This window comes from Lampetra planeri, unplaced genomic scaffold, assembly GCF_965212315.1.
Source record: "Lampetra planeri unplaced genomic scaffold, kcLamPlan1.2.h2 scaffold_223, whole genome shotgun sequence".
In the NCBI taxonomy this organism is placed as follows: Eukaryota; Metazoa; Chordata; class Hyperoartia; order Petromyzontiformes; family Petromyzontidae; genus Lampetra; species Lampetra planeri.
In genome coordinates, this window is record NW_027615000.1 from 18,430 (window position 1) to 41,089 (window position 22,660).

The 22,660-nt window shown below is 58.2% G+C and overlaps 1 protein-coding gene across 1 annotated transcript in view; it reads right to left on the reverse strand.

Moving 5' to 3' along the window:
- The window catches only part of LOC144740510 (uncharacterized), a gene marked incomplete at its 3' end in the record, with an annotated part of 70,092 nt that overhangs the window by 17,054 nt on the left and 30,378 nt on the right, over positions 1-22,660 (reverse strand). Inside the window, exons 8-16 of the mRNA XM_078623356.1 lie at positions 21,157-21,376; positions 10,796-10,897; positions 6,833-7,012; positions 5,697-5,813; positions 4,832-4,967; positions 3,896-4,014; positions 2,459-2,690; positions 1,814-2,127; positions 719-831 (exon numbers count right to left, since the gene is read on the reverse strand). Of these exons, the coding sequence (XP_078479482.1) occupies positions 719-831; positions 1,814-2,127; positions 2,459-2,690; positions 3,896-4,014; positions 4,832-4,967; positions 5,697-5,813; positions 6,833-7,012; positions 10,796-10,897; positions 21,157-21,376 (1,533 nt within the window). The remainder of the gene's footprint in view (positions 1-718; positions 832-1,813; positions 2,128-2,458; positions 2,691-3,895; positions 4,015-4,831; positions 4,968-5,696; positions 5,814-6,832; positions 7,013-10,795; positions 10,898-21,156; positions 21,377-22,660) is intronic.

Genomic DNA, 22,660 nt, shown 5'->3' on the forward strand with positions numbered 1-22,660 from the left:
CACAAACATGGCCAAACCAAAAAACTTTTCGAAAATCACCAAAATAAAGCCATGAAAGCAATGAAACAGTGATCATAGGAACTGCGACGGAATTTTCACAATAAACGACGTCAACAACATGTACCACCAAAACCCTGCAGCCATAGCTGGCTGCATGAGTCACCCCACAACAGCAGCAGGAACCATATTCTTAGGTTTTTTCGGTAAAGCCACGTAGGTAAAACATTAAAATTAATAAAAGTAAAATTAAATAAAAATCACGACGTTTCGGAGGCAACACAAGCTTCCGTCTTCAGGTGGAACCGTCACAGCCACGACAGCTGTATCAAGTAAATGAGAGATTGCAAGAGCTACCACTCCGTTTATATATAATGGTTGAAGAGGGGGGAAGGGCCAAGTACGGCACACTTTTTATTAATATGGTAAGGTGAGGCTTAAGAGGGTGAGCCTTTGTTATGGAGAGGTACGGTTTGTGACTCAACCTGTGAAAAGGAGAAAACAACTGAACATGGTAAACCTGTAATCGTTGTCTGTCAAATAAGATTGGCCAAATAAGTGTAGTCAAATATTTTTTTGCATGGTCAATCACATCTTTCCAATGATTACTCAGTTTGTAACCGTCATCACGGTTGAAATTAAGTCTGTGTTTGTACATTTGTATGGATTCAAATCTAGAAGCGGCAGGAGCGTCAGTCGGAGTGCCAACAAGCCGTCTAACCGCGTGCGGGCATCCGCTGCCTCCTCCTCCGCGCGCCGCAACTCCCTCCGCTCGTGCCGGCGCTGAGCTCGAAGCGACGCCAGCTCCCGGCGCAGGCAAGACAAGCGGTCCTCCTGCTTGCGCACGCACACGCACGCACACGCACGCACGCACACGCACGCACACACACGCACGCACGCACGCACACGCACGCACGCACACGCACCTCCGTTTAGCACGCTTGCCTATGTGCAGTGCGCGCACACACGCACGCACAAAGACCCCGCACTCCCTGGTATAGCCTTAACAGACTGTTGGGGCAAGTGCTGTTAGCGAGTAGCAACTATGAAGGCCGCATACAAATACAAAGGTCCCCTATATAGCATTAACAGACTGTTGAGGCAAGTGCTGTTAGCGAGTAGCACCTATGAAGGCCGCATACAAATACAAAGCTCTCCTATATTTCTAGATTTGAAGCTTTCGTGACCGCAAGGATTCATACTCGTAGTTTTTTCGGTAAAGTCACGTCGGTAAAAAATGAAATAAAAATTAATAAAAATAAAATAATAAAAATCACGACGTTTCGGAGGCAACACAAGTCTCCGTCATCAGGAGGGACCGTCACAGCCAGATTAGCTGCATCAAGTGAGGCAGCGATTCCAAGATGCAAGTTCTTAAATACAAGTTAAGGGGGAGGAGAGGGGGGGAGGAGAGCTTATCAGATTGTGGTAGCCAATGAATGGAACGTATTGAAGGCCGGCACGGCACACGAAGGGGGTGGTGCTTGGCCAGCAACATGCCCACCCGCCTTTGTCTCCCCGGTGGTGACGTTTGTTCACCGTACCAGGTACTAATTTGAGGCTGTGTCGACCTAGGGGAGGCCCAGGACCTGTTCAGATAATCGGGTCGACGGGTTCGTAGCGTAGCGCGGCGCCCACCGCTGACAGCCATCGCTCCCCCACCACCAACCACCGTCACCATCCAACGCCGAAGACAAAGATCCCCCACATAGCCTTGACAGGCTGTTGGGGCAAGTCCTGTTAGCGCGTACAATCCAACCCAACACCACAAACCACCATCGCCCCCCCCATGTCCTCCCCCACACCGCCCCCGCACCATGTCGTGGTGCTCCGGCACATTGCAGTGCAGCACTCCGGCGGGCGCGGCGATCAGCGGCATGGGCTGCATGGCGGCGTAGGCGGTGGGCACCGCGCTGGTGCCGCCCGTGCCGGGCTGCGTGGGGAGTTGTGGTGGCGCCACCGCCGCGGCCGCGGCCGTGGCAGGGACGTAGATGGCTCCTGGGAGCAGCGCGGCGTACGGGAGACCGTTGGCGAAGGTGCCTCCCTGAAGCGCTGCCGCCACCCCCTCCTGCTGCTGCTGCTGATGATGATGATGACGCTCCTCCTGCTGCTCCTGCTGCTCCAGGAGGCCTGTGTGGTGACACGGCGGGGCCCACCTCCACCACCTCCACCACCACCACCACCTGCACCACCACAACCACCTCCACCACCACCACCACCTCCACCACCACCTCCACCACCACCTCCACCACCACCACCACCTCAACCACCTCCATCACCACCACCACCTCAACCACCACCTCCACCACCACCACCACCACCACATCCACCACCTCCACCACCTCCACCACCACCACCTCCACCACCACCACCTCCACCAACGACCACCACCACCACCACGACCACCACTTCCACCACCACCACCACCACCACCTCCACCACCTGCACCACCAGCACGCACCTCTCGCTCGAGCCTCGGCCTCCGTGTCGCTGGAGCTGGCGCCCGTGGCGCCGGCGGCGCTGGCGGCCGCCGTGCCGGAGCCGTGCCGGTGCCGGTGGTGGCGCTGACGGTGACGCGGCGTCCACGCGGCGAGGCCCGGCGGGCTGCCCGGCGTCCCCATGAGCAGCAGGCGGCGGTGCGAGCCGAGGCCCGAGTCGCGCGTCTGGCTCGAGTGGGACAGCTCGCTCGCCGCCTGCGACGCGCCCAGGGGTGGGGGCGGGGGGGGGCGGGGCGGGGGGGGGCGGGGGCGGGGGGGGGCGGGGGGTAGGGGGGGTGGGGCAGGGGGGGTAGGGGCGGGGGGGTAGGGGGGGGGTAGGGACGGGTAGCTCACAGACCTGAGCCTCTACTCGACCGCTCGCGACGCCCAGCGCCAATCACGACCGCTCGACTGCCGTCCGTCACGCTCGCTGCTGCGGCGGGGCGAGGGTGGGGTGGGGGTGGGGTGGGGGTGGGGCGGGGTGGGGGTGGTGGTGGTGGTGGTGGAGGTGGTGGGAGTGGGGTGGGGGTGGGGTGGGAGTGGGGTGGGGGTGGGGTGGGGGTGGGGGTGGTGGTGGTGGAGGTGGAGGTGGTGGTGTTGGTGGGGGTGGGGTGGGGGTGGGGTGGGGGGTGGTGGTGGTGGAGGTGGTGGTGGTGGTGGGGGTGGGGTGGGGGTGGGGTGGGAGTGGGGTGGGGGTGGGGTGGGGGTGGGGGTGGGGGTGGTGGTGGAGGTGGTGGTGGTGGTGGGGGTGGGGGTGGTGGTGGTGGAGGTGGTGGGAGTGGGGTGGGGGTGGGGTGGGAGTGGGGTGGGGGTGGGGGTGGAGGTGGTGGTGGTGGTGGTGGTGGGGGTGGGGGTGGTGGTGGTGGTGGAGGTGGTGGGAGTGGGGTGGGGGTGGGGTGGGAGTGGGGTGGGGGTGGGGGTGGTGGTGGTGGAGGTGGTGGTGGTGGAGGTGATGGTGGGGGTGGGGGTGGGGTGGGGTGGGGGTGGTGGTGGTGGAGGTGGAGGTGGTGGGGGTGGGGGTGGGGTGGGAGTGGGGTGGGGGTGGGGGTGGTGGTGGTGGAGGTGGTGGTGGTGGAGGTGATGGTGGGGGTGGGGGTGGGGTGGGGTGGGGGGTGGTGGTGGTGGAGGTGGTGGAGGTGGTGGTGGGGGTGGGGTGGGAGTGGGGTGGGGGTGGGGGTGGTGGTGGTGGAGGTGGTGGTGGTGGAGGTGATGGTGGGGGTGGGGGTGGGGTGGGGTGGGGTGGGGGTGGTGGTGGTGGAGGTGGTGGTGGTGGAGGTGATGGTGGGGGTGGGGGTGGGGTGGGGTGGGGTGGGGGTGGTGGTGGTGGAGGTGGTGGTGGTGGAGGTGGAGGTGGTGGTGGAGGTGATGGTGGGGGTGGGGGTGGGGTTTGGTGGGCGGGGGGGTTGGTGGTGGGGGGCAACCTTGGGTGGGCCCCGCTGTGCGTGACGGGCCCCGCTGGTGATGTGCTCGGCCTGCTGAGCGAGCGCCGCTCTGAGCGCCGCGATCTCTGCCAGCAGCGCCTCCAGCTCCCCGGCTCGCTCTGCACGCAGACACACACACAGATAGACACACACAGATAGACACACACACACAGATAGAGACACACACACACAGATAGAGACACACACACAGATAGAGACACACAGATAGAGAGACACACACACACACAGATAGAGACACACACACACACACAGATAGAGACACACACACACACACAGACACACACACACACACAGATAGAGACACACACAGATAGAGACACACACACACACAGATAGAGACACACACAGATAGAGAGACACACACACACATAGATAGAGACACACACCGATAGAGACACACACATAGAGAGACACACACAGATAGAGAGACACACACACACACAGACACGTGAAAGGGTGGGTGAGCACTGAGTAGTGAGTGAGTGGTCAAAGTGGAGGGTTGAGTGAGGGGTGAGTGAGGGGTGAGTGAGAGTGTTACAACCGTGTGCGCTGCAGCAGCCTGTGGCGTGCGTGGTGAGCGCGAAGCGAGTGGTGAGTGGTAAGTGAGTGGTAAGCGAGTGGTGAGTGAGTGGTGAGCGTGCGGTGAGCGTGCGGTGAGCGTGCGGTGAGCGTGCGGTGAGCGTGCGGTGAGCGTGCGGTGAGTGTGCGGTGAGCGTGCGGTGAGTGTGCGGTGAGCGTGCGGTGAGTGTGCGGTGAGCGTGCGGTGAGCGTGCGGTGAGTGTGCGGTGAGCGTGCGGTGAGCGTGCGGTGAGTGTGCGGTGAGTGTGCGGTGAGCGAGTGGTGAGCGTGCGGTGAGCGAGTGGTGAGCGTGCGGTGAGTGAGTGGTGAGTGTGCGGTGAGCGTGCGGTGAGCGACCGGTGCGTGCGTGCTGCAGCAGGCCGCGTAGTCGCGCTGCTTCGGCTCTCTGTGCGTCGAGCGAGCGGCGGAGTCGCTCCACCTCCCCCCGGGGAGAGTCGCCCTCCCCGCCTCCCCGGAGCAGAACCTCCTCCAGCTACACACAGACAAAGGCAAAGATCCCCCCCCCCCACCGTGTAGCCTTAACAGACTGTCGGGGCAAGTGCCGTTAGCGAGTAGCACCCGTGAAGGATGTCGACGGCACACGAGGCGGTGGGCGGCCGATAAACACGCCCTTCGTCTCCCCGGCGGTGATGGCTACACACGACACAAAATACCCGTTTGAGGCTGAGGCGACCTAGTGGAGGCCCAGGACCGCGGTTCAGATAATCTTCACCGATGCTGCGTGAGCGGGATTCGAACTCGGGTCGCCGGGTGCGGACACCCAGACAGACACACAAGAAACACTCGTACACAGAGAGCCCACCCAGGCTGTGCCACTTTGCCAAACACACACACACACGGTGTGGGCAACCCCTAGCTCCACGTGTTCTCTCGTGTCACATGACGTTCACCCTCAAGCAGAGGTCGCAACCGGGTACCCGGTACCCGTACCCTACCCGATACCCGGCTACCCGTACCCGTCCAGGTACGGGTACGGGTAGCCGTTTGCGACCCTGGTGCAGCGGGGTACGGGTAGGCCGTGAGTCACTGGTGAGTCACCGTTTGTCACTCATTTCGGGTAGGGTACGGGTAGGGTACCCATTTGCGACCCTGGTGCGGCCAGGTACGGGTAAGGAATCAAAACCGTTTGCGACCTCTGCCCTCAAGGAGGGAGGAGGAGAGGGGGGAGGGGGGAGGGGGGAGGAGAGGGGGAGGGCGGTACCTGTCGCTGGCGCTCTGCGAGCAGCCCCTGCAGCAGTGCGATCTCCGCCTCCGCCTTCTGCAGCTCCCGCTCCGCCTGCGCCGCCTGCGCCCGCAACCGCTCCGCCACCTCGCTCCCCTGCAGCGGTGCCAGCAGCAGCAGCAACAGCAGCAGCAGCAGCAGCAACAGCAGCAGCAGCAGAAGCAGCAGCAGCAGAAGCAGCGGCAGCGGCGGCAACGGCGGCAGCGGCAGCAGCGGCAGCAGCGGCAGCAGCAGCAGCAGCAGCGGCAGCAGCAACAACAACAGCAGCAGCGGCAGCAGCAGCAGCAGCAGCAGCAGCAGCGGCAGCAGCAGCGGCAGCAGCAGCAGCAACAACAACAGCAGCAGGGACAGGAGTGAAGCGGTAGCCACGGGGAAGCGGTGGGTGAGGAGGGGGGGGGAGTCAGCCGGGCCTCTAGAGGTTCCCGCACGCTCCCCGTTGTTTACGCCCGTTGTCCCCGTTGTGTCCCCGTTGTCCCCGCCGTGTCCCCGTTGTCCCCGTTGTCCCCGCCGTGTCCCCGTTGTCCCCGTTGTCCCCGCCGTGTCCCCGTTGTCCCCATTGTCCCCGTTGTCCCCGTTGTGTCCCCGTTGTCCCCGCCGTGTCCCCGTTGTCCCCGTTGTCCCCGTTGTCCCCGCCGTGTCCCCGTTGTCCCCGTTGTCCCCATTGTCCCCGTTGTCCCCGTTGTCCCCGTTGTCCCCGTTGTCCCTGCCGTGTCCCTGCCGTGTCCCCGTTGTCCCCGTTGTCTCCGTTGTCCCCGTTGTCCCCGTTGTCCCCGCCGTGTCCCCGTTGTCCCCATTGTGCCCGCCGTGTCCCCGTTGTCCCCGTTGTCCCCATTGTCCCCATTGTCCCCGTTGTCCCCGTTGTCCCCATTGTCCCCGCCGTGTCCCCCGTTGTCCCCGTTGTCCCCATTGTCCCCATTGTCCCCATTGTCCCCGTTGTCCCCGTTGTCCCCGTTGTCCCCGTTGTCCCCGTTGTCCCCGTTGTCCCCGTTGTCTCCATTGTCCCTGCCGTGTCCCCGTTGTCCCCGTTGTCTCCGTTGTCCCCGTTGTCCTCGCCGTGTCCCCGTTGTCCCCGTTGTCCCCGTTGTCCCCGCCGTGTCCCCGCCGCGTGTCCCCACCTGGTCGCGCTCGCGCTGCAGCCGGTGCAGGGCGCCCCGCAGGGTGGACACCTGCCCCTGGGCGTCCGCCAGCCGGCGCTCCGCCTCGCGGTCCGCCTGCGCCACGTCCGCCTGCAGCCGCGCCAGCTCCGTCTCCAGCTCACGCAGTCGCGCGCGCGACTCCTCCTCCTCATGCTCACCCTGGGGGGGGGGGAGCGCAGAGTCTCGCTCATTCACTTGCTCGCTTACTCGCCCACTGACTCACTCGCCCACTCACCCACTCACTCAGTTATCCACTCAGTCACTCGGTTACTCACCCACCCACCCACTCACTCACCCACTTACCCACTCACTCACTCACTCACCCACTCACTCACCCACTCAGTCAGTTATCCACTCAGTCACTCGGTCACTCACCCACCCGCCCACTCACTCACCCACTCACCCACTCACTCATCCACTCACTCACTCACTCGTTCACTCACCCACTCACTCAGTTATCCACTCAGTCACTCGGTCACTCATCCACCCGCCCACTCACTCACTCACTCGTTCACTCACTCACTCACCCACTCACTCGTTCACCCACTCACTCACTCACCGACTCACTCAGTTATCCACTCAGTCACTCGGTCACTCACTCACCCACCCGCCCACTCACTCACCCACTCACTCACTCACCCACTCACTCACTCACCCACTCACTCGTTCACTCACTCACTCACCAACTCACCCACTCACTCACTCACTCGTTCACTCACCCACTCACCCACTCACTCAGTTATCCACTCAGTCACTCGGTCACTCACCCACCCACCCACTCACTCACTCACCCACTCACTCATCCACTCACTTACTCACTCACTCACCAACTCACTCACCCACTCACTCGTTCATTCACCCACTCACTCAGTTATTCACTCAGTCACTCGGTTACTCACCCACCCGCCCACTCACTCACTCAATAACCCACCCGCCCACTCACTCACCCACTCACCCACCCACTCACTCACTCACCCACTCACTCATCCACTCACTTACTCACTCACTCACTCACCAACTCACTCACCCACTCACTCGTTCACTCACCCACTCACTCAGTTATCCACTCAGTCACTCGGTTACTCACCCACCCGCCCACTCACTCACTCAATAACCCACCCGCCCACTCACTCACTCACTCACTCACTCACCACCCACTCACTCACTCACCCACTCACTCATCCACTCACTTACTCACTCACTCACTCACCAACTCACTCACCCACTCACTCGTTCACTCACCCACTCACTCAGTTATCCACTCAGTCACTCGGTTACTCACCCACCCGCCCACTCACTCACTCAATAACCCACCTGCCCACTCACTCACCCACTCACTCACCCACTCACTCATCCACTCACTCACTCACCAACTCAGTCACTTATACAAGGACGATGATGCCTCCTATCCTTGAGTCCTCTCCTTGTTAAGCAAAACAAACTTTATATTGGCCTTGACAGACTGTCGGGGTAAGTGCTGTTAGCGGGTTCAAGTTCAAGTTCATGTATTAGGTGTAGCCCTGTGAGCCATTCGGCCCTTGAATCGGGTGCAACCGCAACAAACAAAAAACAAAATCATGAACAAGAAAACATCGCAAAGTGAATATGTGACTGAGTGCAAACAGAAAATCCAAGAAAAGACAGCAAAACATTGCAGAAAAAGCACCGTACACCAACGCTGTGTGCACAAATCCCAGTGGGATGCAAGTCAAACAACAACAACCACAAGACAACTTAGATTAAGGCCATCAGTCTAACTCCGTACTACAACAAACAAACATGGCCAAACCAATACACTTTTCGAAATCACCAAAATAAAGCCATGAAAGCAATGACACAGTGATCATAGGAACTGTGACCGAATTTTCACAATAAACAACATAAACAACATGTACTACTACCAAAACCCTGCAGCCATAGCTGGCTGCATGAGTCACTCCACAACAGTAGGAGCATCATTCGGACTATTATAATTTTTCAATGCACCTTTAAGATCAGCACACTAAATCAAAACACAGATCATACTTTGCAGCGATCATCCGGAACGAAACATTTTATTTTATTTTAGGCCACTGAATAGCAGTGGCGGCTAGGGGGGGGTGTACAACGCCTCTAGAGCAGTTTTTGGAGTGAAGATCTCATAGGTAGCGATTCAAGTTGCAGTTTATTGGCAACAGCATTCCACCCAAAAATCCAGGAAAAAACTACATGTACCACCACCAAACCCTGCTTCAAATCTAGGAGCATTCCAGACCCTTGGTGGCCAGTGCCGTGCCCTCCCGGCTGCCTTTGTCTCTCCAGTGCTGATGTTTTACAGGCACCGCACTCACTAGGCAGTGATTTCAAGGGCTGAGTCGACCTTGGGGAAACTCGGGACTGGCTTTGATATGATTCGCGACTAACCCATGGCTGGGAATCCAATTCATGGAGCCGGGTTCGTAGCGCAGTGGTGCGGCAATTGCGGCGCCGCCACTCCCCCTATGTTTGTCTGCGTGTGTGCGTGTGTGCGTGTGTGCGTGTGTGCGTGTCCGCGTGTGTGCGTGTGTCCGCGTGTGTGCGTGTGTGCGTGTCCGCGTGTCCGCGTGTCCGCGTGTCCGCGTGTCCGCGTGTGTGCGTGTGTGCGTGTGTGCGTGTCCGCGTGTCCGCGTGTGTGCGTGTGTGTGTGTCTGCGTGTGTGCGTGTGTGCGTGTCTGCGTGTGTGCGTGTGTGCGTGTCTGCGTGTGTGCGTGTGTGCGTGTGTGCGTGTGTGCGTGTGTGCGTGTCTGCGTGTGTGCGTGTGTGCGTGTCTGCGTGTGTGCGTGTCCGCGTGTGTGCGTGTGTGCGTGTGTGCGTGTGTGCGTGTGTGCGTGTCCGCGTGTGTGCGTGTCCGCGTGTGTGCGTGTGTGCGTGTGTGCGTGTGTGCGTGTCCGCGTGTGTGCGTGTGTGCGTGTCTGCGTGTGTGCGTGTCCGCGTGTCCGCGTGTGTGCGTGTCTGCGTGTGTGCGTGTCTGCGTGTGTGCGTGTGTGCGTGTGTGCGTGTGTGCGTGTGTGCGTGTCCGCGTGTCCGCGTGTGTGCGTGTGTGCGTGTGTGCGTGTGTGCGTGTGTGCGTGTCTGCGTGTGTGCGTGTGTGCGTGTGTGCGTGTCTGCGTGTGTGCGTGTGTGCGTGTCTGCGTGTGTGCGTGTCTGCGTGTGTGCGTGTGTGCGTGTGTGCGTGTGTGCGTGTGTGCGTGTCCGCGTGTGTGCGTGTGTGCGTGTCCGCGTGTGTGCGTGTGTGCGTGTCTGCGTGTGTGCGTGTCCGCGTGTCCGCGTGTGTGCGTGTGTGCGTGTGTGCGTGTGTGCGTGTCTGCGTGTGTGCGTGTGTGCGTGTGTGCGTGTGTGTGTGTGTGCGTGTCTGCGTGTGTGCGTGTGTGCGTGTGTGCGTGTGTGCGTGTCTGCGTGTGTGCGTGTCTGCGTGTGTGCGTGTGTGCGTGTGTGCGTGTGTGCGTGTGTCCAGACGCGGATACAGCTATCGTGCTGTGACGGTTCCACCTGAAGACGGAAGCTTGTGTTGCCTCCAAAAACGTCGTGATTTTTATTTTATTTTAATTTTATTAATTTTAATTCTTTACCTACGTGACTTTACCGAAAAAAAACCTAAGAAAATGAATAGGAGACGCAGTGGTTTAGGCGCTAAGAGTCAGGCGACCAGAGTTAGATTCCCGCTGTCGGCCAATAACAGTGAGAGCGAACGTATGAACCAGTCCCGTGCCTCCCTTAGGTCGACTCAACCTCAAACGAGTACTCGGCGCGGCGTGCATTAAACATCAGCACTGGAGAGACAAAGGCGGCCGGGCGCACCGCCGGCCACCCACCCCCTCGTGCGCCGTGCCGGGGTTCGTAAGTGCCGCCCCTCGCAAACGGCACTTGCCCTGACGGCCCGTAGAAGGCTACGCGGGGGACCTTTGTCTTTGTGTGGACTCGTACCTGCACGTCGCGCTGCTCCAGCTCGGCCGCCAGCTGCTCGCGCTCCTGCAGGGCCTGGGACAGGCGGTGACGCGCAGACGCCAGCTGCTGCTGCCACTCCGCCTGAAGCACACACACACACGCGCACGCACATGGGTACACGTACACACACACACGCATGGGTACACGTACACAGGTATACACACACACACACGCATGGGAACACGTACACACACACACACACGCATGGGAACACGTACACACACACACACACGCATGGGTACACGTACACACACACACACGCACACGCACATGGGTACACGTACACACACACGCATGGGTACACGTACACACACACACACGCATGGGTACACGTACACAGGTATACACACACACACACGCATGGGTACACGTACACACACACACGCATGGGTACACGTACACACACACACACGCATGGGAACACGTACACAGGTATACACACACACACGCATGGGTACACGTACACACACACACACGCATGGGTACACGTACACACACACACACACGCATGGGTACACGTACACACACACATGGGTACACGTACACGTACACACACACGCATGGGTACACGTACACACACACACACACGCATGGGTACACGTACACACACACATGGGTACACGTACACACACACACACGCATGGGTACACGTACACACACACACACGCATGGGTACACGTACACAGGTACACACACACACACACGCATGGGTACACGTACACACACACACACACACGCATGGGTACACGTACACAGGTATACACACACACGCACGCATGGGTACACGTACACACACACACACGCATGGGTACACGTACACACACACACGCATGGGTACACGTACACACACACACGCATGGGTACACGTACACACACACGCATGGGTACACACACACACACGCATGGGTACACGTACACACACACACGCATGGGTACACGTACACACACACACACGCATGGGTACACGTACACACACGCATGGGTACACGTACACACACACACACGCATGGGTACACACACACACACGCATGGGTACACGTACACACACACACGCATGGGTACACGTACACACACACACACACGCATGGGAACACGTACACACACACACGCATGGGTACACGTACACACACACACACGCATGGGTACACGTACACACACACACGCATGGGTACACGTACACACACACATGGGTACACGTACACACACACACCCATGGGTACACACACACACACGCATGGGTACACGTACACACACACATGGGTACACGTACACACACACACCCATGGGTACACACACACACACGCATGGGTACACGTACACACACACATGGGTACACGTACACAGGTGTAGGGGTGTTAGAGAGAGAGCCCGTTATGCATGGCAGCCTATGGTAAACAAACACAGTAGGCGGGGCTACATGTGTGCACAAGCAGGTGCCCTCTGCGACGTCCGCGCCAGACACCCTGGGGGGTCGATTCGGTCGTTATGATCCCCCGGGGCCCCACCCCTCAGGGAGGGGTTGGGTATAAAAGGGGATTGTATCGAAGGGCTCGGGAGTGATGTTTAGCTAAAGAAGAGGAGGCGGAAGACGTCTGAGATAGAGCCCTGGACTCCCCCTGGTACGCCGTCCTTATCAGGACCGCGCAGGCGCGAGCCAGTGGCGTGGTACCAGAGCCAGAGCCAGTGCTGGTCTGGACTCTGGGTACCGGGCCCGACTGACCAGTGTCGGGCCAAGATAGCCTCCCCTAGCCCATTAGTGGAGGACTCAGAGGCAGGCTAGGGTTAGCTAGAGAGGTGTGTCCTCAGATAGACGGGTGAGGGGGCCGATACCCCCTCAAATGTGTATGTCACAACGTTGGTGTTAAATAAACAAGTGTGCCTCCAACTCCGGTGTGAACGAGTCGTGAGCGTTACTACATCTGGCGTCAGAAGTGAAACAAAGTACGAACATGGATACACGCCGGACGACTCGAGTCGGAGTACCAGGGGCGGAGGACACCGCTGCAGTCGGAGGGCCCGAGATGGCTGAAGATGCCATCGAGCAGCCGGGGCTGGGTGCATCCACGCCACAGCAGCTGGAGGAAGGGGAGCCGTCGACGGAGGGGCTGAGGCAGGCGCACGCGAAGCTGGCCGAGCTGCTGTACGCCGCAGCCGCCATGCTCGACAACATCACGCGGCTGGGGGCTGCGGGACCGCCACGAGGCGACAGCAGCCAACGACCACAGCGCCTTCCCGCCATTTCAACGGAGCAACATTTTGAAACTCCCGCCATCGCCGCAGCTGCTGTTGAGGGCGTGGCCGCTCTAAGCATCGCGTCCAACGGCGGGAGTACAGTGCCTGCCGCGTCACCACGGGTGCGACCGGCGATGCCATCGCTGGTTCGTGCCGACGCTGACTTGAGTGAGGCGGACGAGGGAGTGCGTTCTTCCTCTGCAGCCGCTGCCTTACATCAGCGGCTACCTCCACTCAAGGAATTTGTGGGCGAGGACGGTGACTGGGGCGGCTTCCAGCGGCGCTTCCTCGCTCACCAGGAGATGGCACAGTGGACAGACGCCGAGGCTCTCCGCGCGCTGCCAGCACTTCTCGACAGCGACGCCCTCGCCACTCTAACATCGGCTTCGAAGGAGAGGCGCTCCACGCTGCGGAAGGCGATGCAGGTGCTGTCGGCGGTATATGGTCCACCATCGGACTGTCGCCAACTCTTTTACGATCGCCAGCGGGGGACGAAGGAGTCGCCCCTGGCGTACCGCACAAGCCTCCTGGCACTGGCGAAGGAGGCCTTTCCACGAATGGATGACGAGGGTGTCGACGCCATGGTGACAGAGAAGATACTTTTGCTGGCGGACGACTTAGACATCGTCATTGTCGCACAGGACGATGCAGAGATGTGCTCCCTCCAAGCGGCCCGTCTCCTCCACGCAAACCTGTCCTCTCAACGACGGAAGGCCAGCAAGGCGGCGAGCGGGCGCGCCGTCGCTGCGGCCACCCTCCCGGCGGAAGAGGTTTGCGCCATCAACCATCGACGGCAGCACGGAGCGGGAGCGCGGGAGGACCGGGCCGGTTCAAGCCGTCTACAACGTCCATCGTCGCCACCAGCGCTTCCACGCTGTTATAACTGCGGCATCCGGGGCCACGTCGCCTCGGGGTGCCGCTCTCCTCGGCAGCACGGAACGACACCTCGACGGGACGCCGGCCCTCGTCACAAGCTCCACCATCATAATCCGGCGAGTCGCGGCACCCCTCATGTTTGGCCCACGCACACGCCCGTCACACACTCGAACACCGCAGCGAAGGGGGGGCAAATATCGCGTACCATGGCACCAACACGCACCGCTCTGGGTACTCACATTGAACCCAGCCAGTGGTCCGTGTTGGCCCATCGGGTTGTAGCCGCGTCATCGGGGTCGTCGGCCGTGGTGGGTCACATCGATGGGGTCGAGGTGCGCATCCTGGTCGATACAGGAGCATCGGCGACCATTATTTCGGAGTTGATTTATAACATTCTCCCTGCCCAGAGCCGTCCTTTGATGCCTGTTAATGTGCCATTCTTTGCTGCTAACGGGGGTTCACTTGGCATCATCGGACAAATTCGAGCCCAAATTTGTGTCGGGGATATTAAATTATCTGGGCCGATTTTTGTTTCCTCCTCGCTGGCGGTTCCGTGCCTGCTGGGGACGGATTTCCTGGCCAAAATGCCGATTAGGATATTAATCGACCAGGGATGCATTGAGCTCCCATCGGGCCGACGCATGGCGTTTTTGCCATCCCCCGCTACGAGCCGGACGGCGTTCGCGACGGTGCCGGCGTTCGTAGATAGAACGGTGCGCGTTCCTCCGGGGGCGCAAATGTTAATTCCTTTGAGACTTCGGCGGCCCTTCGCTAAGGGCATTGGGGCTCAAGGGGTTTTGCTGGGACCGTCTAGGGCCGGGGTCAGTGGACCTAATTTACTCCCGGCCCAGACCATAGTGAGAGGGGATGGAGAACCCTTCATCGCGGTCCTCAATGTGGGCTCGCAGACGGTGGTGGTCCCACAGGGGACCGTGCTTGCTCACGCAACGCCGGTGCCCTGTGAGGAACCCGTCGCGAGTCATGTCGGCGCTGCCCCTGCACCGCGACCACATTCAGACAGCGATGAAGGGTGGCTCGAGGCGCTTTGCGCGGGATCGACGGACCTGTCAAATTTAGAGCGCCAACGTCTTAAGACACTACTGAGGGAATTTTCCGACGTTTTCAGTCGGGATAAATACGATTTGGGCTGCACTCATCTGCTGCGTCACCATATTGATACGGGTGACAGCGCGCCAATACGCCAAAATCCTTTTCGGTTGAGTCCCGCCGAAAAGGACCATGTCAAATCGGCTGTTGATGACATGCTAGCCGCCGACATAATTTCTCCCTCCAACAGCCCTTGGGGAGCGCCGATCGTCCTGGTTAAGAAGCAGGACGGTTCGTTGCGGTTTTGCGTTGACTTTCGGCGCCTTAATAAAATTACGGTTGCCGACGCATACCCGCTCCCACGGATGGACGAATCGCTTGACGTCTTGGCGGGAGCGCGATTCTTCTCCACATTGGACTTACTTTCGGGATTCTGGCAGCTTCCTCTGGACGATGATTCAAAGCCTAAAACTGCTTTCCGTACTCCGCACGGCCTGTTTCAATTCAACCGGTTGCCGATGGGCTTACACTCAGCGCCGGCAACTTTCCAGCGGTTGATGGAATTGGTTTTGGCTGGATTGCAATGGGAGTCGTGCCTGATTTATTTGGATGACGTCATTGTCTTTGGCAAAACTTTTGAGGAACATCTCCAGAGGTTGCGGGCGGTTTTCCTAAAGATGCGGGCTGCTAATTTGAAATTTAAGCCCCAAAAATGCCATTTGTTACGCGAGTCGGTGCGTTATTTGGGGCACATCGTGGGGCGCTCAGGTATTTCTACCGATCCCGCCAAAACGCAGTGTGTAAGCTCCTGGCCGACTCCCACCTCAGTGGGAGAGGTTAGGAGTTTTATTGGGTTTGCGTCGTATTATAGACGCTTCGTCGCTAATTTTGCGACTATCGCCAAACCCCTACATGCTTTAACATCTAAAGGGGTTCGGTTTTGCTGGGGTCAGGAGGAGGAGGCTGCTTTTTGCTCCCTTCGGGATGCTTTGGTAAACGCTCCTCCCCTGATTTACCCTGATTTTTCAAAACCGTTCTTGCTCGACACCGATGCGAGCAACACGGGTATTGGGGGCGTGCTCTCCCAGGTGGTTGACGGCGTGGAACATGTGGTTGCGTACGGCAGTCGGGTGTTGTCTCCAGCGGAGCAACGGTATTGTGTCACCCGTAGGGAACTGTTGGCAATTGTCCATTTCGTCCAACAGTATCGCCCATATCTGTACGGTCGGCATTTCACCGTCCGCACAGATCATGCGGCACTGCAGTACGCCCTGAGGGTTCAACAGCCATCGGGACAATTGTCCCGATGGTTGGAGGTCCTCCAGGATTACGATTTCCAAACCACATACCGCAAGGGCGTTCGCCACACCAACGCGGACGCTCTGTCACGCTTGCCAACCACCTCCGAGTGTGCATGCCTCCTGGGGTCCGGACGTTGCAGGCCTCCAGGGGACACATCGGTACCTGTCTTGGCGGCCGCCAACGACGACGATGCAATGGTTCCTAATTCGATCGAACAACAGGGCAAAGATTCCCTGTTGGGGTTGCCCGTCATTGAATGGGGGCGCCTCCAGATGGAGGATGTCTCCCTCCTCGGGTGGCGACGTCGCGTTGGCGGTGCGGCGGGGGGAAAAAGTGGTGGTTCCGACGCATGGGAAATGTGCCAAGGTCTGCTAATGCATTGGGACGGGAAGTCACGTCGACATCGGCTGGTTGTCCCTACTGGGTTGCGGGGTAGGATGGTATGGGCCGCTCATGAGCGCCTCCTACACCTGGGAACCCAAAAGACTCTCGCCTTGCTGCAACTTGATTTTTACTGGCCTGGCATGACGAGGGATGTGGGGGATTTGTTGGGATCGTGCCCTCAATGTGCACAACGCAAACCGCCGGCACGGGAGTCTAACCCGCCCTTGCAATCGATCAAAGTGTCCAGGATAAACGAGCTGGTCGCTCTGGACATTTTGGGACCATTCCCCGCCACCCCCAGAGGGAATAGATATTTGTTGACGGGTGTCGAGTATTTTACACGCTGGCCTATGGCCTGGCCTTTGGCCAACCAGTCGGCAGCAGCCATCGTGGAGGCCTTTGTTCAGGGTTATGTCCTGGACAAAGGTGCTCCGGAGAGGCTGCTGACCGACCAGGGCAGAAATTTTTCCGGTAAACTACTCAGACAAGTCTGCGATCTCCTGGGCACAAAGAAAATTCGGACCTCCCCATATCACCCACAAACTGACGGGATGGTCGAACGTTTGCATCGCACCATCTCGTCCATGTTATCACAACAAGTTTCGGACTCGCAAACGGATTGGGACCTACAAATTCAGGGGGTCTTGGCGGCGTACCGGATGGCACCCCATGCGGCTACGGGGTTTTCTCCCTTTTACCTCATGTACGGCCGAGAACCAGACCCGCCTGTTCGTGCCCAGTTGCGGATCCCCGTGCCGCAGGGAAAAACTAATCTGGCTGACCACGTTAAATTTAATCTGGACAAATTGACCGAGGCACGGGATGCTGCAATGCAAAACTCTGACCTCCGTCAGAAGGCAAATGAGCGCCTCAGATTGAGTCGAGCGCACATGCTGCAGTGGAAGCCGGGGGACAAGGCATGGTTGCACTGCCCCCAGGTGCCACTGGCAACCTCCTCTAAACTTGTGCGGCCGTGGCGGGGCCCTGTGGAAGTGGTGGAGGTGTTACGTCCGCAGTGCGTGCGCATCAAGTGGGGGAAGCGGCGATGGTTCGTGCACCCCTCCAGATTAAAACCCTTCGCTGCGGTTCACAACCCCACTTCACACGCGCGTGGCCAAACATGTGGGGGGTCGGCCGACTTGCTGGGTCCGTCTCCGTCGCTCTCACCTAATGCCTTGCCGGCTGTGCCACCTTCAGGAGCATCAGGAGTGACGGGCTCACGCCCGATCACCCCTCCTGCGGATGCCGAGGGTCACGCGGAGTCAGAGGAATGCTCACCTCAAGACGGACAGTCGCCACCTGATTGTCCGCCACGCGGGGTTACCCCGTGTGAGGGGCCCGCTGCAAGGACGCGCGCTAAAATGCGCAAACTGTTGTGAGGCCGGAAAATGTGTACATAGCTGTTGTGTTTATTGGGTGTTGTGTGGATGGTGTGGTTCCCGCTCCTCGGATGTACATATGCTGGGTTCACCGTTTGTTGTGTGTGCGGGGTGGGTTCCCTGCTGGTTGTATATAAGCTGTTTTTTTTACGGAATTCGTATTTATTCGGGGGGGTGCGTCGGGTTGTTTCTCATCTTGTTGTTGCGTTCTTGTTCTGGTTCCTGTTATTGTTCAAAAATAGTGAGGCACACGCGCAGTCAGGGGGTGAAGGCACCTTTATTGTCAAATTTTTGTATGTTGGCAGCCGGGACGGCTGCATGCTATGCGGGGGGGAGTGATGTAGGGGTGTTAGAGAGAGAGCCCGTTATGCATGGCAGCCTATGGTAAACAAACACAGTAGGCGGGGCTACATGTGTGCACAAGCAGGTGCCCTCTGCGACGTCCGCGCCAGACACCCTGGGGGGTCGATTCGGTCGTTATGATCCCCCGGGGCCCCACCCCTCAGGGAGGGGTTGGGTATAAAAGGGGATTGTATCGAAGGGCTCGGGAGTGATGTTTAGCTAAAGAAGAGGAGGCGGAAGACGTCTGAGATAGAGCCCTGGACTCCCCCTGGTACGCCGTCCTTATCAGGACCGCGCAGGCGCGAGCCAGTGGCGTGGTACCAGAGCCAGAGCCAGTGCTGGTCTGGACTCTGGGTACCGGGCCCGACTGACCAGTGTCGGGCCAAGATAGCCTCCCCTAGCCCATTAGTGGAGGACTCAGAGGCAGGCTAGGGTTAGCTAGAGAGGTGTGTCCTCAGATAGACGGGTGAGGGGGCCGATACCCCCTCAAATGTGTATGTCACAACGTTGGTGTTAAATAAACAAGTGTGCCTCCAACTCCGGTGTGAACGAGTCGTGAGCGTTACTACACAGGTATACACACACACGCATGGGTACACACCCACACACGTATGGGTACACGCACACACACACACGCATAGGTACATGCACACGGGTATATACACACACACACACGCATGGGTACACGTACACACACACACACGCATGGGTACACGTACACACACACACACGCATGGGTACACACCCACACACGTATGGGTACACGCACACACACACACGCATAGGTACATGCACACGGGTATATACACACACACACACGCATGGGTACACGTACACACACACACACGCATGGGTACACGTACACACACACACACGCATGGGTACACACCCACACACGTATGGGTACACGCACACACACACACGCATAGGTACATGCACACGGGTATATACACACACACACACGCATGGGTACACGTACACACACACACACGCATGGGTACACGTACACACACACACACGCATGGGTATACATACACGCACACACACACACACTCATGGGTATAGACACGCATACACGCACACACACACACACGCATGGGTACACGTACACACACACACGCATGGGTACACACACACACACGCATGGGTATAGACACACGCATACACGCACACACACACACACGCATGGGTATACACACACGGGTATATACACACACGCATGGGTACACATACACACACACACACGCATGGGTACACATACACACACACACACGCATGGGTACACGTACACACACACACGGGTATACAGACACATACATACGCATGGGTATACACACACACACATGGGTAGACGTACACGCACACACACACGCATGGGTATACACAGGGGTATACGTACACACACACACACATGCGACGCAAGGGTATACAAACAAAGGTATACAAAGATTTCCTGTATAGCCTTAACAGATTGTTGGGGCAAGTGGTTTTAGCGAGCACCTATGAAGGCCGGCACGGTACACAAGGGGGTGAGTGGTCAGCACCACGCCCGACCGCCTTTGTCTCCCCAGTGGCGGTGTCTACACACCACACCAGGTGTTCATTTGAGGCTGAGTCGACCTAGGGGAGCCTCAGAATCGGTGCATATAAACCACCACTGGTGTTGGCTGTGAGCGGGAATCAAACTTGGGCCGCCGGGTTCGTAGCGCAGCGCGCTAATCGCTACGCTAGCACTCCACACAAAGACAAAGATCCCCCGTGTAGCCTTAACAGACTGTAGGGGCAAGTGCTGTTAGCGAGCACCTATGAAGGCCGGCACGGCACACGAGGGGGTGGGTGGCCAGCACCACGCCCGGCCGCCTTTGTCTCCCCAGTGGCGATGTTTACACACCAGGTACTCATTTAAGGCTGAGTCGACCTAGGGGAGGCCCAGGACCGGTTCAGATAATCGTCACTGGTGTTGGCCGTGAGTGGGAATCGAACCCGGGTCGCCAGGTTCATAGCGCAGCGCGCTAACCGCTGCGCTACCTTCTTGTCGAGAAGGCAGAGTCTGAACGTCTACTTGACGGACCTGTTCTCCACCTGAGGACGGCTGCTTGCGTTGTGGCCGAAACGTCGTGAGAATTATTTTATTATGTTTTATTTTTATTATTTTATTACTTCCCTTCTACGTGACGACTTTACCGAAAGAACCAAGAAGATGAATCCCTGCAGTCACGAAAGCTTCAAATCGAAATTTAATTATGTTTTATTTTTATAATTTTATTATGTTTAATTTTTAATTAAATAATAAAAATAAAACATAATTTTATTTTATTATGTTTCATTTTTATTATTTTATTACTTTCCTTCTACGTGACTTTACCGAAAGAACCAAGAAGATGAATCCCTGCAGTCACGAAAGTTTTAAATCGAAAAGATTTATATTTTATTGACATTTTTACTTTTTTATTTTAGTATGTTAAATTTTTATTATTTTATTCCTTCCCTTCTACGTGACTTTACCAAAAGAACCAAGAAGATGAATCCCTGCTGCAGTCACGAAAGCTTTAAATCGAAACGCTACACTACCGCTAACACACACACACACACTTGCACACACACAAAAGACAAACACACGCACACCGGTGCGTGTCTGGACCTGCCGCTAATGGCCACCATGCCCATTAGGGTCCCCTCTCGTGACCACGTTGCCATAGCGACGCACCAACATCACCGCTATTAATGGCCTAGAGCCACCGCAGGGAGCCTGGGTGGGCATGAATGCGCGAGCCTCACCTGCGCTTGCTCTGCCTGGGCGCCGGCGTTGCCCGCTGCCTCGCGAGCCGCCGCCAGCTGCTCCCGCGTCTGCTGCGCCTCCCGCTGGGCCCGCCGGGCCGCCCGGCCCGCCTCGTCGCGCTCGCGCTCGGCGCGTCTCAGCGCGCGCCCCACGCCGCGGCGCAGATCCAGCAGGCTGCGGCCTAGCGCGTCGGCCCCCCGGCCCTCGGGGCCCGGGATGCTGCGGCACAAGCACGGGGGCCAGCGTCACGCGGCGAAGCCTCCTCCTCCTCCCTCCTCCTCCTTCTTAACGACCCACCCGTGGCAGGACTGCGCCAGAGGTCGCAAACGGGTTTTGATTCCGATTGAAAGCTTTCGTGACTGCAGGGATTCATCTTCTTGGTTCTTTCGGTAAAGTCACGTAGAAGGAAAAAAAAAACGTAATAAGGTCTGTCAAGGACAGAGTCTGCATTCAGACTCTGTCTCCCCGACAGACCTGTTCTTCGCCTGAAGGCGGCTGCCTGCGTTGTGGCCGAAACGTCGTGAGAATTGTATTTTGTAATGTTTTATTTTAATTACTTTATTATTTTCCTTCTACGTGACTTTACCGAACGAACCAAGAAGATGGGTTTTGATTCCTTACCTGTACCCGCACCAGGGTCGCAAATGGGTACCTGTACCCGGCCGGGTACGGGTACCCGTTCCCTACCCGTACCCATACCCTACCCGAAATGAGTGACAAACGGTGACTCACCAGTGACTCACGGCCTACCCGTACCTGTACCCGGCCGCACCAGGGTCACAAACGTCTACCCGTACCCAGCCGGGTATCGTGTAGGGTACGGGTATCGGGTACCCGGTTGCGACCTCTGGGATGAAGCCATGTTGCAGGCGCGGGTGGGTTGATTCTAGGAACTTGAATTGTGAGAAGAAACAAGACGTTGGGAAATGAGTGACAAACGGTGACTCACCAGTGACTCACGGCCTACCCGTACCCGTACCCGGCCGCACCAGGGTCGCAAACGGCTACCCGTACCCGGCCGGGTACGGGTAGCCGGGTATCGGGTAGGGTACGGGTATCGGGTACCCGGTTGCGACCTCTGGGCTGCCATGCTTGGGCCTGCTGGGCCCCCGAGCAAAGATTCAAGTGATTCTTGAAGTCACAGTTTCACCCATTCGCTCTGGCTCGGCTCAGATGCAGAGGGGTATGCATGTTGAACTTCTTTCGCGCCGTACGTAGCCAACCCTGCGTGCGTGTACTCGTGGAGGTCGAGGGTGGGGGACGGAAAGGAGAGTCACTGCACTCCACCGCAATGCACGAGACGTGTCACTACTCGCCTGGTCACAGCACCACATGCGACACCACGTCACAGCACACTCAGAACACGCGACTCCACATCACACCACAATCACCACACGCCATGTCACACCACACTCACCACACGCCACTCCACGTCACACCACACGCGATGCCACGTCACAGCACACTCACCACACGCCACTCCACGTCACACCACACGCGATG